Raw genomic sequence first — 14381 nt, forward strand, 5'->3', positions numbered from 1 at the left:
ACAATGATATCTATAGATAGACAGCTATTCTGATGATTTGATAACTTTGAGTTTTAAGTGTGAGCATTTTTCACCGTTGTCTTAAATGATATTATTAATTCTCTTTGCACTTTTAAATATTTTCAACAGATCTCTTGACAAAATGAACAAGAATGAATATTACTGTCAGATTACTCTGTCATGATCATGAGCTCCAGCTTTGAAAAGACACACAGGGACAACAAAGCATCATTATCAAACCTACTTTTTACTCAAATAGGTTTTTATCAGCCACACATTAAAGCTGGTTTTGTTCTCGCCCTGGTTTGTGTTAGTGTATGTTGTGTAGTATATGTATGCTACACCTTGCTGTCACCTATTGTTGCCACCTGCTCCAAGCACTCAGTTGACCGGCCGTGCTAACTTCCAACTCAAACTACCTGAACGGCATTTGGCAGTCCCTGCAAATACACAAACTGACCCGCAGGCAGGAGCCCGTACCGACACCAACCTAGACCTCCAGCTCTGATACTTTGTTGATGCTGTGTGTTTAGCACTCAAGGGTGTAGGTTTGATGTTGAAATTGGTGGGGACATAGCCAGGTACCCCCCACCACCACCATGCACCGCCAGGGGAGAAAAATTGTATACGTTGTTATGCAGAGTAATGACACTAATGACAGACGAGGAGGCTCTGTAATAATGATATCTGAGCTTTACTTCAGTCATAGTGCATTACATTACATTATAGTGCAAACCACTGCATTAAACTTTGAATTAGGCTATACATAGATTAACAACAGCTGTCTACAGCTGGACCAATTTCCTTAGAAATAGACCACATTATATAATTAACCACTCCCTAGGACTGCATGTGAACATATGCAGGCAGGCAACATCACATTTCTAAAGTTAATAATAACACCTTTTATATTTTGTGTAACAGTTTTTGATAATCCAATATGCTATAATATTCGTAAACCAACACTGACATAGAAGGTTTGATTGGCTAAAATTGTTTGGATGCACGTTGGTTTAAGGAGAGGCGAAGTTACAACAGTAATTGGCACCAATCTGCCATACTTACAAGAGCCGTCAACTGAATAAATGCTAGGTGTAGCCTATCGGAGTCTGGCACACAATCAGTGCACTTGCAAGTGAGAGCCTGCAGTAAGACCGATCGGGTGACATTATTTAACCATCCATCTCCAGCAAATACGATCAGACAGCTTGAACACATACATAAAGCACATTTGCCTAACAGTGCAAACAGGCCATCTCTCAAATTGGAAAAAGCACGATGGCGGATGCTGACAGACAGCCTACAACAAGCCATTAAACATCCCAATTTTGCTGCGCTAATGTCAAGACAAGGGCTGTGATCTTTCCATTCGCCCAACTACTTCGTTGTCCAACCAGCTGGCAAGTCACTTGCGCTAGCAGCAGCAGCTAACGTTACCTCAGCACCTGCTGCATCTTCAAAGCACTCGGCCTCAACTTCACATTGTTCTTCTGGGGAGTCACAGGGTGGGAGAGGATCCTCTGTTCTGGTAGCAAGTGGGCCCACTGTGCTAGCTGCACCAGCATCGTCTTTTGGTTCCCTTTTCATCTCTGACTGCCACCTTTTTGGATGTGAATCCAAAGTGTGTGAGTGATGCACTCTGGCTTAGCATTCGCTTGCTAGTCATTTTTAGTATGACTTCTCTACATTGTCGTTCTTCTGTTTGTAGCACATTTTGCATACACACCAATTTGCATACATGCACAGGCCTGGCTGGCTCTGCTTGGCAAAAAATAGAACATGAATATATCGTTTGAATTCTGAATAGTGGACATGGTGAAAAACATTTTAGTGACAATAAAATATTTTATGTTTTAATTTTTTTGACAAAATTTGAGATCCCACTCAGTTTTTGCTTCTGAGGCTTTCAGGGGGGTCTCATGGGTTATTTGGGGGCGTCGAGCCCCCCAGACCCCCATATTTCGCACACTGGATTTAATTTATGTGCAACATGAGGCACATTTTTTTTCCTTCAACCATAATATTGGTGTGGACATGTCAGCCATCGTTTGAGATTAGTATAGACTATGTCCATACGGTCCATATGCAATTCTACATCTGTGTTAGCAACTACATGGTGCACATGGTAAACATTGCACCTTCTCAACATCAGATTGTTAACATTTTTATCATGCATGCAACAGCCACAGAGAGCCACTGGAATGGCTGTGATTTATAGTTTTGTTAATATGTATACATTTATGTATTTTACTCCTAACCTCCTTTTGGATGTAGTTTTGTGTAGAACCAGGGTCTTGATTTCTATCTTGTCAAGCTCAAACTTGTTTTTCATTCTTACTGTGAGTCCACTGAAGAATTTTTGGGTTTCAAATTTGTGAGAAGTGTTTTATTTGATTTTATTTGGTTTTTGCCAGAGACCATGTGAAAAAAAGAAAGAGAGGAGAGACCTCATAACTGATTTACACTGATCAGCTCACACTGAGGCATACCGGTATATACATAAACTCCCTACCTGAACAGACCTATGCCCAAGAGAATATGAAATTCCCTTCAGTGAGAAACAACATGTCATTATATCACAATTTATGTACCTTATTGCATGGCAGCCCATTAACACCTTCTTGATAAATAATGATGTCTCACACCACAGGGACATGCCTCCAATCAAAGGTGTTAAGAAAATATTTTAGCATGAACACACTGTGCAGTTCTCCTCGTCTAAACATGATGTAATAGTTTGGAAACAGGGACATTTTGTGTCACAAGAACAAAATGGTTTATTTAGAGTTTCAGCCACTTCATTTAAAGGGTTATAAGGCCAAAATCATGGATCACTGCAATGTAAGTGGACAGCAGACCATGGTAACAGAAGCCAGAAATTTAAATCTACTAGGATGAAGTTAAATTCTGGTGGCCCCTTTGAACAAAAGGTGATGAGGGTTAAACAAAGTAACATTTGTTTTAGAGCCATACTGTACCACTGTACTAACCACCACTGTTAGTACAGAACAGCTTCTCTCCTCAGTTTGTCTGCAGCTCTCAAAATATTTAAATTTTATGACTAATCCAACCTGAATGAATCAGAAATAAGTCAGAACCACACGGCATGACAAGCACAAAGAAGAACTCTGATAATTGTATAGAAAAAGTCAATCTTCTCACTGATGGCCTTGTGTGCTTATGTGCTGTAGGTCATATACAGGAATCCATATTAAACTGTTTGATGACCACTTACAATGTTCTTGTACCACATTTACGTTTGTGACTTTCAGTACACATAATGAACACTGAGTTCTAGTTTACTTATTTGCTGTTTTATTTTCAAAGAGACTCTCCTTGTGTGCCATGTTTTCCTTTATAATTTTTAAAACTTATTCTTTGTCTCTTTGTGTAAAATTAGTACCTGTTTATTTTGAAACACACACACACACACACACACACACACACACACACACACACACACACACACACACACACACGAGATCAGCTCCTGACTTGGCGTTGTACTGGCACAGCTCTCGCTTTGCCTTAGTTCTTTTTTCAACATAACAGTAGCGGTCTTTGTTTGAGTGAGTGAGTCTCTTTTTCAACCTGTATTTGGGTCCTTTGCTAAAAAGGATTAAAAATGGTAGTTAGCTGGATTTTATAGCGCAGGACTCCTGATTAGGTGGTGTCTCTTTGCCAAGCTATTACAATTTTTCTCGATTGTTTACAAACAAAAACTGGTATTTGAGACACAATGACCACAACATGTAACTCATGCACAAACCCCCTGAACCAATTCTGCTAAACTACAAGCACAATTTCTGCTTTACACTCAAACTGCAGTTCTAAAACACACTTTTTTCAAAACACTACACACAATTCTCTGCATTTGGCACAATTTTCATGGAGAAAATCTCTTGTTTTCACAAGGAACATTCAAAATTCTAAAGTCAATTGCCCTACTATGCACACTGAGTCATCACATGGTCAAACACCTGTCACACAGTTTTAAAATTAGCAATCAGAGCTTTAGCATAAAAGGCCAATAGGTGAGCTCTTCTGTTTTGGAGCAATGGATGCCAACATTGGAAACAGAGGCAGATCCAGAGGAGTGAGAGTAAGAGGAGGAGGACGGGGAGGACGAGGACTGTAATCTCTGATGAGATCCGAGCCACTTTGGTTGACCATGTGGTCAACCATGGTCTAACAATGAGGGAGGCTGGGCAAAGAGTACAGCCAAATGTGAGAGGGTACACTGTAGCATCCATCATCCGGACATTCCGAAATGAGAATAGGTAAGAAATCTACTCTCATAAGAAAATTGCAGTGCTGCACATCAATACAGTACTCAATGAGTACAGTAGTACAGTATCGCCTGTGGAGTGTTCTGCTGACTGTAAAAATAAAGTATGTTTCAAGTATTTGGGAAATGTATTCCTACTTTGTATTCCTACACAGTATTTACAGTATTTTACTATGTGTATTGCAGAACTGAAAGATTACCAACACAAGGTGGTCGGGAACATCTTCTGTCCCCTAAACAGGAAACTGAAATCCTGAACATGGTCCTAGAAAATAACGCCATAACATTACGGCAAATACAAAGAAAAATAATAGGAAACAATGAGATATTTCAAAATATTCATAGGGTAAGCTTATCAACACTGGACCGTGTCTTGCACAGAAATAATCTGAGGATGAAGCAGGTCTGCAGGGTGCCATTTGAACACAATTCAGAAAGAGTCAAAGAATTGCGATATAACTATGTGCAAGTGAGTCCTATACAATCCCACAATTGATGTATACTCTCAACACCGTATAAAATATACATATTTCAGTATTGTAATCATAACGATTGTGCTTCACAATCGTGACCACTCCATGTCTATTTCTGATATTGTCACGTGTGTTTCAGAGAGTCCTTGAGCTAGAGGTGGCTGCAGTGGAGCACCAGTTCATCTTCATTGATGAGGCTGGATTCAACCTCACGAAGAGACGAAGGAGGGGAAGGAATGTCATCGGCCAGCGTGCCATTGTGGAAGTTCCTGGGCAGCGTGGAGGGAACATCACAATGTGTGCAGCCATTACTCACCACGGCGTCACCCATCACCATGCCACTCTTGGTCCCTACATCACCGCCCATCTGATCACATTCCTGGACACCCTACACAACATACTCATTCCACCAGATCAGATAGACGGCCCAGAGCAGCTCAGGTACGTTGTAATTTGGGACAATGTAAGTTTCCACTGGGTTGCTCTGGTTCGTAACTGGTTCACTGCCCACCCACGCTTCTTAGTTGTCTGTCTCCCTCCATATTCTCCATTCCTTCAATCCAATTGATTATTTTTTTTCTGCTTGGAGATGGAAAGTTTATGACAGCAATTCACAAACGCATATACCCCTTCTGCAAGCGATGGAAGAAGCATGTGGAGATATAGCAGTCGATGCTCTTCATGGATGGATTCGCCATGCTAGACGATATTTCCCCAGATGCTTGGCCAGGGAAAACATTGCTTGTGAGGTGGATGAGGTGCTGTGGCCAGACAGAAACAGAAGAGAGGATGCAGCATAGTTTTTTTTTTTGTTTGTTTTGTTTTGTTTTTTTTACAGTAACTGAGTAAATTCCTCTGTTTTGTATGTAGACCACTGTATGTGGAACATTGTGTTGGATGGGATGTACACTGTGTACATTGTTTTTTTTTTTGTTTTTTTTTATATTACCGCGTAATTGTGTGTCCTGAGTATTAAAAACAATATTCTCAAATATTTTACAACACAGTCATGTATGAGCTGTCTGTAGTAAGTGTAACACTGAACAAAAAAAGGCCTAAGTCATCATGATCAATGAAGAAGAAGTGTTGTCCATTCATCATAGTGTTTTACATTGAGCACATCAGTGTTCAACTGGTTCTTCTAAATGTCTATTCATTTGATGGTTTGTGTGTGCCATTTGAAAACAAAATACCATTTTGAGAAGAAATAACATTGTTTTGAATGCATTTGTATGTAATACAGGAAACATTTTCATTTCAGTCAGACTATCTCTTTGCTCCTGCTAGCAAACACTCATTTGTTTCCTCCATCCCATATTGCCACTGCCTTCCAAGTATGGCATAAGAATGGTTTAGTATTTTTTAGTGATCTCTTTGTCAAAGGCACATTTGCTTCATTTCACACCCTACAAAAAAATCACAACCTTCCCAACAATCACTTTTTCAGATACTTACAGGTACATAGTTTTGCTAAGAAACATTTCCCATTTCCCTCCTTACCACCAAAAAATGCTGCTGATATCATTCTGGACCTGGACCTGGACCCTACGATGAAAAGAAGGGTGTCTAAAATCTACAAAACAGCACTGGGCATTAGTCCTCCTCAGTGGGACAGTGCCAGAATGGCCTGGGTGGACCTGGACCTGAGTGTTACACTGTCTGATGAGACATGGCAACGTAGTTTAAAACGCATACACACCACCTTTTTATGCATAATACATGGCCTTATTCAATTTAAAATTGTGCAATTATAGTATATTCTAATGAAAGTTCCCTACAACATTTTATATGTATATTTGTCAATGTGAATTCATACAATGGCTGGAATATAAGGTTGAAGCAATAACTAGGTAAATAATTATATGGAGGAAAAACAAGGTGTAAGAGACAGGAATCAGTTGCATTGCATTGGTAGCTTGACAGAAGAAGGGAGATGTAGGAAGGAAAAAAATCAAGTGTGAGAGTGAATGATGTAATTGAAGACTTGTTGTGGAGTGTATGGAGAGGAGCAAGAGAGAGCGAGAGAGAGAGAGAGAGCGAGACGGAGAGATGGGGGGGCAAAAGGAAAGATGATGGAAATGAGGAAGATAAATATGTCACCTCATGAAGTTCATCAGAGGGCTGTTTGACCTCAGCAGGTCTCTGTTCAGATCAACAACCACCTTCTCTGCTGGTCATGGAGACACTGAAAGCAGCTGACCTCTGTATCCCCCTCAACACCTCCCGCAGGTCAATGCCTGTTACTCTCAGATCCATGGTCATCAAAACACTGCTGTCCTGCATCTCTGTGCTCACTGTGGTGCTCAACTTGTTGGTCATCATCTCTATCTCCCACTTCAGGCACTGACACTTTTCTTGAAATATGATGGATAATGTTTATTATATGCTGTTCTGTGTTATTCTATGCTACAAACATCAACTTAATTTCTTATTCCACCTTCTATGCACCTCTATTGTCTGTGTTTTTGAAAAAGTTAGATTTGTCAGAGCTATCAGGATTTGTTGGGTCTGAATGATATAGTGCTTTATTTGGCATGTAGATTGTGCAGAAATTGGTTTTCAAGCTGCTGTAAATGAAATGTCACTGTCCACATTCTGTCCGTATTCTCACACTAACTGCTGTGATGTAAACTCATTTGAACTGAACATGAGACACTAATCATTATCTCTTCCTCCAGGCAGCTCCACACCCCCACCAATCTCATCCTCCTCTCTCTAGCTGTGTCTGACTTGTTGGTGGGCCTTGTAGTGATGCCACCTGAAATCGTCTTGATGCATTCATGTACGCTTCTGGATAAACTTTCATGTGCTGTCTTTTACCTTTTTAGCTTCATCCTCACCTCTGCCTCAGTTGGGAACATGGTGCTCATATCAGTGGATCGTTATGTGGCTATTTGTTACCCTCTGCGATATTCTTCCATGATAACACCAAGAAGAGTTCAAATCTATTTGTCTCTGTGTTGGTTCTGTTCAGTGATCTACAACTTTATGTTACTGAAAGATCACTTGTCACAGATAGATGTGTTGAATTCCTGCTATCAAGAGTGTTTTCTTGTCATAAACTACATTTTTGGGGCAGTAGACTTGCTGGTCACCTTTTTCTGCCCTCTTACTGTCATCATAGTTCTCTATATGAGAGTATTTGTGGTGGCTGTGTCACAGGCACGTGTCATGCGGTCTCAAATTTCAGCTCTCAGATCAAATACTGTGACTGTTAAGAGATCTGAGATGAGGGCTGCTAGAACTCTTGGTGTTATCCTTCTTGTGTTTGCACTTTGTCTCCTTCCATTATACTCTAATTTCATAGCAGGACAGGACACAACAAGCGTGACTTCATCAGTTCAAATTTGGCTGTTCTATTGTAACTCCAGTTTTAATCCTCTGATCTATGCCTTTTTCTACCCGTGGTTTAGAAAATCAGTTAAAGTCATTGTCAGCCTTCAGATACTACAGCCAGGCTCCCGTGAGGCCAAGATACTGTAGAGATAAGCAATTAATGTGCATCAGTGCATTGCAATTTTGTCAAATTGATGTTGAAATGTATGTTTGTAAATGTATTTGGTAGCAATATACTGAACTAAATAAATAACAGCAAAAAAACCCCCAAAAAACAGGATTTACTTTGATGCAACCTTTCCCAATGAAGATGATGAAGTTCCACTCTTGGTGTGGATCAAATATTGAACATATTTCCTCAACATATCCTGTTAGTGTGTTGATTTCGTAACAGAATCATTGGCTCTGATCCACAGACTTGAAAATGACAACATTTTGAATGTATAATCAGTGCTCAAAGCAAAATGTGAGGCTAAAACTGTTGTGGAATGGTTGTTGTAATTTAAAAAGCTAAATAAATACTTTCATCACAAGCCTGTTGAGCATAATTAAGAGGTGCAGGAGGTGTCATGTAGAAAAAACAATTAGTTTTTTCAGTTTAATAATCATGCTTCTCATTTCCCCCCTTCAGACCACCTCCCACTGTTAATTTCAAAGTACCTTCAAATACCACATTATTTACCTAATTAAGACAGAATTATGTACTGCATTAACCCCAGATGACAGAGGAATCTATTTTGTATTATTTGACATGCTTTTGATTCTTGTGTTTCAAAATGTAATTATTTTATTGGATCACTACATTTAAACATATTATGGATCTAGTGCAACACAAGACAACCTTTCACAGATTTATTTCTGTCCCTGAATTGTGCTGGGGCTCTTTTATGTTTATTGGAGAGCATTTTTAATGTTCTTGCATGGCATTAAATGGTGCTTGAAAAACTGTTGAGTGCTTTGAACCATTACATGTGGTAGACTCTAGCCATTTATTCCCTCAACTAGCAAAAACAAAGATATAATTTGTATGAAATTAAAGCAGGAACATTATATTTAGGTACCTTTTCTTTCTCAACTCAGCAACTGCTCATAATTCACAGTCAGTGGTCTTTACCATTACAGTTTGTGCAAACTTTCAGTGCGAACTACCTGAAAGGCATTTGGCAGCCCCTGCAAATCCACAACCAGACCTGCAGGCTGTACAGTTGTTCAGTGTGATTCCACATATGCCCCTTAGGTTGCGCCTTTGAGCTGTGTTGCAGAGTACTGACAGAAGTAGAAGAAGAATGTGTGTATGTTCACTCACACAAGGAAAAACAATTACTCATCATTAAATCTAATCTAAGTAAAATCAAAATGTGAATGTGTTGCCGTCCAGAAACCTCATGCTGGTTTAGCTGGTGGTCCAGCATGATGAAGCTGGTCCACCAGCAAGGTCCCATTAATTATGCTGGCCTACCAACATAGTCTTGCTGGTGATGTTGCTGATGAAGCTGGTCACCAGTATCCCATGTTGGTTGTTTACTTCAACTTGTGAGTGAAACGGGAGCAACAGTGTTGCTTGTTTTGGGTGCTCTCAAATGACCCCAAAATCTTGTAGGTTTGAAGCTTGTGTTCAATAAACTTGGTGTACTGTGACACACTCACTGACTCTGTGTCCTGTATTGGACTTTCACAGCCAACGTCACTCCTCCTCATAACGCAATATGAAATAAGTTGTTGACACATCCCAGCATACCAGCACCAACATACCAGCATTACCATGGGATGCTGGTGCTGGGATGCATACCAGCACCAAAACACAACATATGCTGGTCTTGCTGGTCACCAGCTATGATGGTCTATGATGGTTTCAGACCTTCTACATGGTGTCAGAAAGTGGCAAACCTACTGTGAGTATAATGTGGGTACCAGGCAGTGTTAGTCGTGTGTCTGACAGAGACCCACATCCGAGCCCGGACAGAGACAGAGAAATGACGGATCAAATATTCTCCATTGCACCTCCTGGTAACTTCAATTTTGAGGAATGCAGCTCATGGCCGCATTGAATAAGATGGTTTGAGAGGTTTAGACTGGCATTAGGGCTTAATGGAAAAGCAGACAATTACCAAGTCAACTCCCTCCTGTATGTAATGGCCAACAAGAGCGACGACATTCTCAGTACACGACCACACCACCAACAGAAGGCAGCCTATGCAGAGGTGACAAAAACCTTTGGTGAACATTTTATTGGTAAGCACAATGTAATATATGAACGTGCTATGTTTAATAGCAGACAGCAACAACAAGGTGAGTCAGCAGAGAATTTTATCACAGATGTGCATAAACTGGCAGAACACTGCAAATTTGGTGCATTAAAGGAAGAAATGATAAGAGACCACATAGTGGTGGAGATAAGAGACTCCAAGCTATCACAGATGCTTCAGTTTGACCCAGACCTGACAGTGGCAAAAACAATAACGCAGGTTAGGTAGCAGGGAAAAGTAAGGAAACAACAGCAACAGTGATATTGTGGATGCCATAAACACAAACAGAGGTAAAGCGGTCTACAACCAAGCCAAACACTGTAAACAAGACACACTATGCTGAGAAATGTAAGAGATGTGGTAAAATGCCACAACACCCATAGAAACCAGCCAAAGAGGCAGAGTGTCGTAAATGCAAGAAAAAGGGACATTTCGCTGCAGTCTGCAGATCATCTCAAAGAGTGGAAGCTACAGTGGAGAGTGACACCGAAAATGACATGGCCTTCATCGGGACAGTTAACACAGAAGGAAGAGAAGAGGAATGGTTAAAGAAATCAGCTTGAACAGAGAGAAGGAAACATTTAAACTGGACTCAGGGCCTCAGTTACAGCTCTTCCATTTACTCTAGAGCACATGATGGCAGGCTGATGACACCACCTAAGAAGATTAAAGGTCCAGATAACTGTCCATTACAGCTTTTAGGCATCATGAGAGCACACATTAAAACTGAACGTATAGAAACAAGGCAGAATGTATATGTGGTGGCAAACCTAGTGATGCCACTAGTGGGACTCCCTGCTTTAATAAAGTTGAACCTGATTCAACAGGTGGCTTCAGTTCAGGAGGAGAAACAATAAAAGAGCCATCAGTATAGAGCTATGTTTCCAAAAGTGTTTTCAGGGCTTGGAAAGCTACAGGGAAACTACAAGATAAAACTGAGAGATGGAGCAGTTCCTTATGCTCTCTCAGCTTCACACAGAGTCCCATTACCTATGAAAGACCAAGTTAAAGAAGAGTTAGACTGGATGGAAACAATGGGGTTATAAGAAAAATTGAGGACTTGACTGAATGGCTTGCAGGAATGGTGATGGTCCCCAAACCAAATTAAAAAATGATCCTCCCTGTTCTCTCTCTTCTGCACCTTAACATTTTCAGTTGACAATCTCCCAAATCATTGCAGGGGCAAAGGGCGCTCTGTGCCATGCAGATGATATCCCTGTCTATGGAAAGACAAAGCAGAGCATGATCAAAAACTGCAGTAAGTGCTTAAACGGTGTGAAAAAGCTGGCCTCGCTCCCAATGAAAAATGTGAATTGAAAAGTGAAAATTCCTAGGACAGGAGAGCAGGTGGCTGGCAGACAGATCCACAAGCAGGCAGGGACGTAGCAAACACGAAGCTACAAGGTTAGCACGGCAATCTGGGTTCACCTGGCACTGGCTGTGGAGGAAAGCCAGGCCCACATGCACGAACACACAGAACAGACAGGGGCAGAGACACAGGAGGAATAATACAGACAGGGAAACACAAAAAAACACAGGAGAGAAGGCAGGACTGCCATGATGGAATCATGACATGATAGACTACTACTCTCAATACACTGAGATAGCAAACCTCCCAACCCTGACAACATCTACAACTGTGGTGCGGCTGAAGGTAATCTTTGCAAGAGTTGGAGAACCTGAAATCTTGGTGACTGACAATGGCCCACAGTTTGCTTCCACACACTTTGCCAATTTTGCCGAGGACTATGGTTTCAGTCACACAACCAGTGGCCCTCGCTACCCCCAGAGCAACAGGGAAGCAGAGAGAGCTGTCCGCACAGTTTAACAGCTGCTAAGCAAAAACCCAGACCCTCAGGAAGCTCTCTTAGCTTACAGAGCTACACCCCTGGCTCACTGGCTGAGTCCAGTGCAACTGCTAATATGGAGCAGGGTAAGTTCAACAGTTCCAACCACCCCACAAGCGTTGAAATCAGCCAGGCCAAACCTCAGAGCATTCAGGGAAAAAGCGGGAATAGCAGGGAAGGAGCCCAGCAGAGCCCTTTGATTTTTCCAAACCAGACAACTAGATTTGAGAGATTCCGCCAAGCAAGCAATTTAGCAGCAAGCTCCAATGGTGAACAGGGAGGTATGAATCAGGTGAAGACCTTGATATATTGTATGGGAGATGAAGCTGGTGCTGCTTTGAGAGGCTTGAAGCTAAGTAACGCAGATTTACGCCTATACTCGAAAGTGCGGGGTGCATTTCAGTCATTCTTTTGTATGAATGTGCATGTGCATGATTTAACGTGCAAGCAAGAAGCAAATGAGACTGTAGATGCATTCGTCACTGCCCTGTATGCCTTAGTAGAGCACTGCAATTATGGACTGTTGCATGATGAGCTAATCAGTAACAGTATAGTGGTTGGGTTGACGGAGATCAGCCAGATACACCACATTAATTACACCCTTCGAGGGGCTTCCATTTTAACCACCCTCCTTTTGGTATTGCCTCAGCCCTGAAGACTTCCAGCACATGATGGCTGAGGTCATTGAGGGGCTAAAAGGCATGGTCTGCCACACTGATGAAAATACTGTTGTGGAGGCGGGACCAGGAAGAGCATGATGCTCAACTCAATACTGTGCTACAGAGGCTGGGGAAAGCAGGCATCACACTGAATGTGGACAAATGTGAACTCTCCACAAGCAAGGTGGTCTTCTTGGGCCATATCATCACATCTAAGGGGAATTCCCCCTGACCCAAGACAGACAGAGGCCATCATGGAGATGAAAGAGCCCAAAAATGTCTTTGAGTGAAGGAGTATTCTCGGTCTGCTCAATCAGCTGGGAAAGTTCATTCCCCAGCTATCTGAAATGGACAAAACGAAGAGAACACTGTCTTCTCCTCCTGTCCTCAATTTGTATGACCCGAACAGAGGTGACAGCCAATGCATCATTGTATGAGCTGGGTGGCATTCTTCTCCAAAAGTGGAAGGAAGACTGGAGGCCTGTAGCTTATACATCACGGTCACTCACTCTTGAGCAACGATATGCAGAGGTAGAAAAGGAGGCCCTGGGCCTCATGTGGGCCTGTGACATTTCAGAGACTTTCTCATAGGAAAATAGTTCTTTCTTGAAACTGACCATAAACCCCTTTTAAGCCTACTTGGAGGCCAGCACTGGATCTGCTGCCACCAAGAATCCAGTGCTTCAGGATGAGGCTGATGCGTTACTCTTACTCCATAGTGTACATGCCAGGGAAGTCACTTTGGACAACAGACACGCCACCTGTAAGCCCTTTTCACACAGAGATGCTGCATTATCGCCACAGCGGCGGTTTGACAATTCTCTGACACTGTTCACACAGAGCCAAGATAGATAGATAAAATGCTTAGCAGTTCCAACAATAAGATTGAATACCAAGCAAAGTGGAACTTAGTGGACTTTTAAGGTGCAAAATAAAGAGATAAAGTGATGTTTTAGTTACAGTGATCAAAAATAACTTGATGGACCTTGGAACCACTCAACTCCAAGGTCCTGCTTGATGGATCTACGTCAGGGGGTGGTGAGATGCAACCACCATCACCTGATACCTCTTCATGCTGCAGCTCGAGTCTTTGTTTTTAATCCTATATTTGGGTCTTTTTGCTAAAAAGGATTTAAAATGGTAGTTAGCTGGATTTTCTAGCGCAGGACTAATGAATAGGTGGTGTCTAACTTTGCCAGGCTATTCAACTGTTTGGCCTGCCACATGAATCTTTTTAGGTGCTCACAGCATTGAAATATTACATTTAGAATAATAAAGAAAAACATCTTCCAAATACAGTGTCCCTGTACTGTGGATAATAAACAGAAAAAAATACACTATTTGGTAATATTTCCTTCTATTGAAAATTATCTACATTTTACATCTTTGTCAATGTGAATTCATACAATGGCCAGAAGATATTGTTGAAGCAATAACTAGGTAAATAATTATATGGAGGATACTGAGAAATCTGGCCGACTAAGTGACCGGTATTGATCTTTAAATATGAATATGTTATTCTGGTTTGGGGT

The 14381-nt window shown here is 41.4% G+C and overlaps 1 protein-coding gene across 1 annotated transcript; it reads left to right on the forward strand.

Annotated features, from left to right (window-relative positions):
• The first annotated feature begins 4682 nt into the window (after nucleotides 1–4682).
• On the forward strand, nucleotides 4683–8244 carry LOC119028722 (trace amine-associated receptor 2-like). Its single transcript, XM_037114979.1, has 5 exons — nucleotides 4683–4757; nucleotides 4901–5202; nucleotides 6991–7101; nucleotides 7440–7698; nucleotides 7924–8244. The coding sequence occupies exons 1-5, from the start codon at nucleotides 4683–4685 to the stop codon at nucleotides 8242–8244; spliced, it is 1068 nt and encodes a 355-aa protein (XP_036970874.1).
• The last annotated feature ends 6137 nt before the right edge of the window (nucleotides 8245–14381 follow it).

The sequence above is a fragment of the Acanthopagrus latus genome, chromosome 11, assembly GCF_904848185.1.
Source record: "Acanthopagrus latus isolate v.2019 chromosome 11, fAcaLat1.1, whole genome shotgun sequence".
Classification (NCBI taxonomy): Eukaryota; Metazoa; Chordata; class Actinopteri; order Spariformes; family Sparidae; genus Acanthopagrus; species Acanthopagrus latus.

What these genes read in the sequence shown, in the direction of transcription:
- LOC119028722 (XM_037114979.1), top strand. Translation starts at nt 4,683, where the DNA reads ATGAAGCAGGTCTGCAGGGTGCCATTTGAACACAATTCAGAAAGAGTC. An exon ending in TGCGATATAACTATGTGCAA is followed by an intron (nt 4,758 to 4,900) that starts GTGAGTCCTATA and finishes CGTGTGTTTCAG; the next exon opens with AGAGTCCTTGAGCTAGAGGT. An exon ending in ATCTCTATCTCCCACTTCAG is followed by an intron (nt 7,102 to 7,439) that starts GCACTGACACTT and finishes CTCTTCCTCCAG; the next exon opens with GCAGCTCCACACCCCCACCA.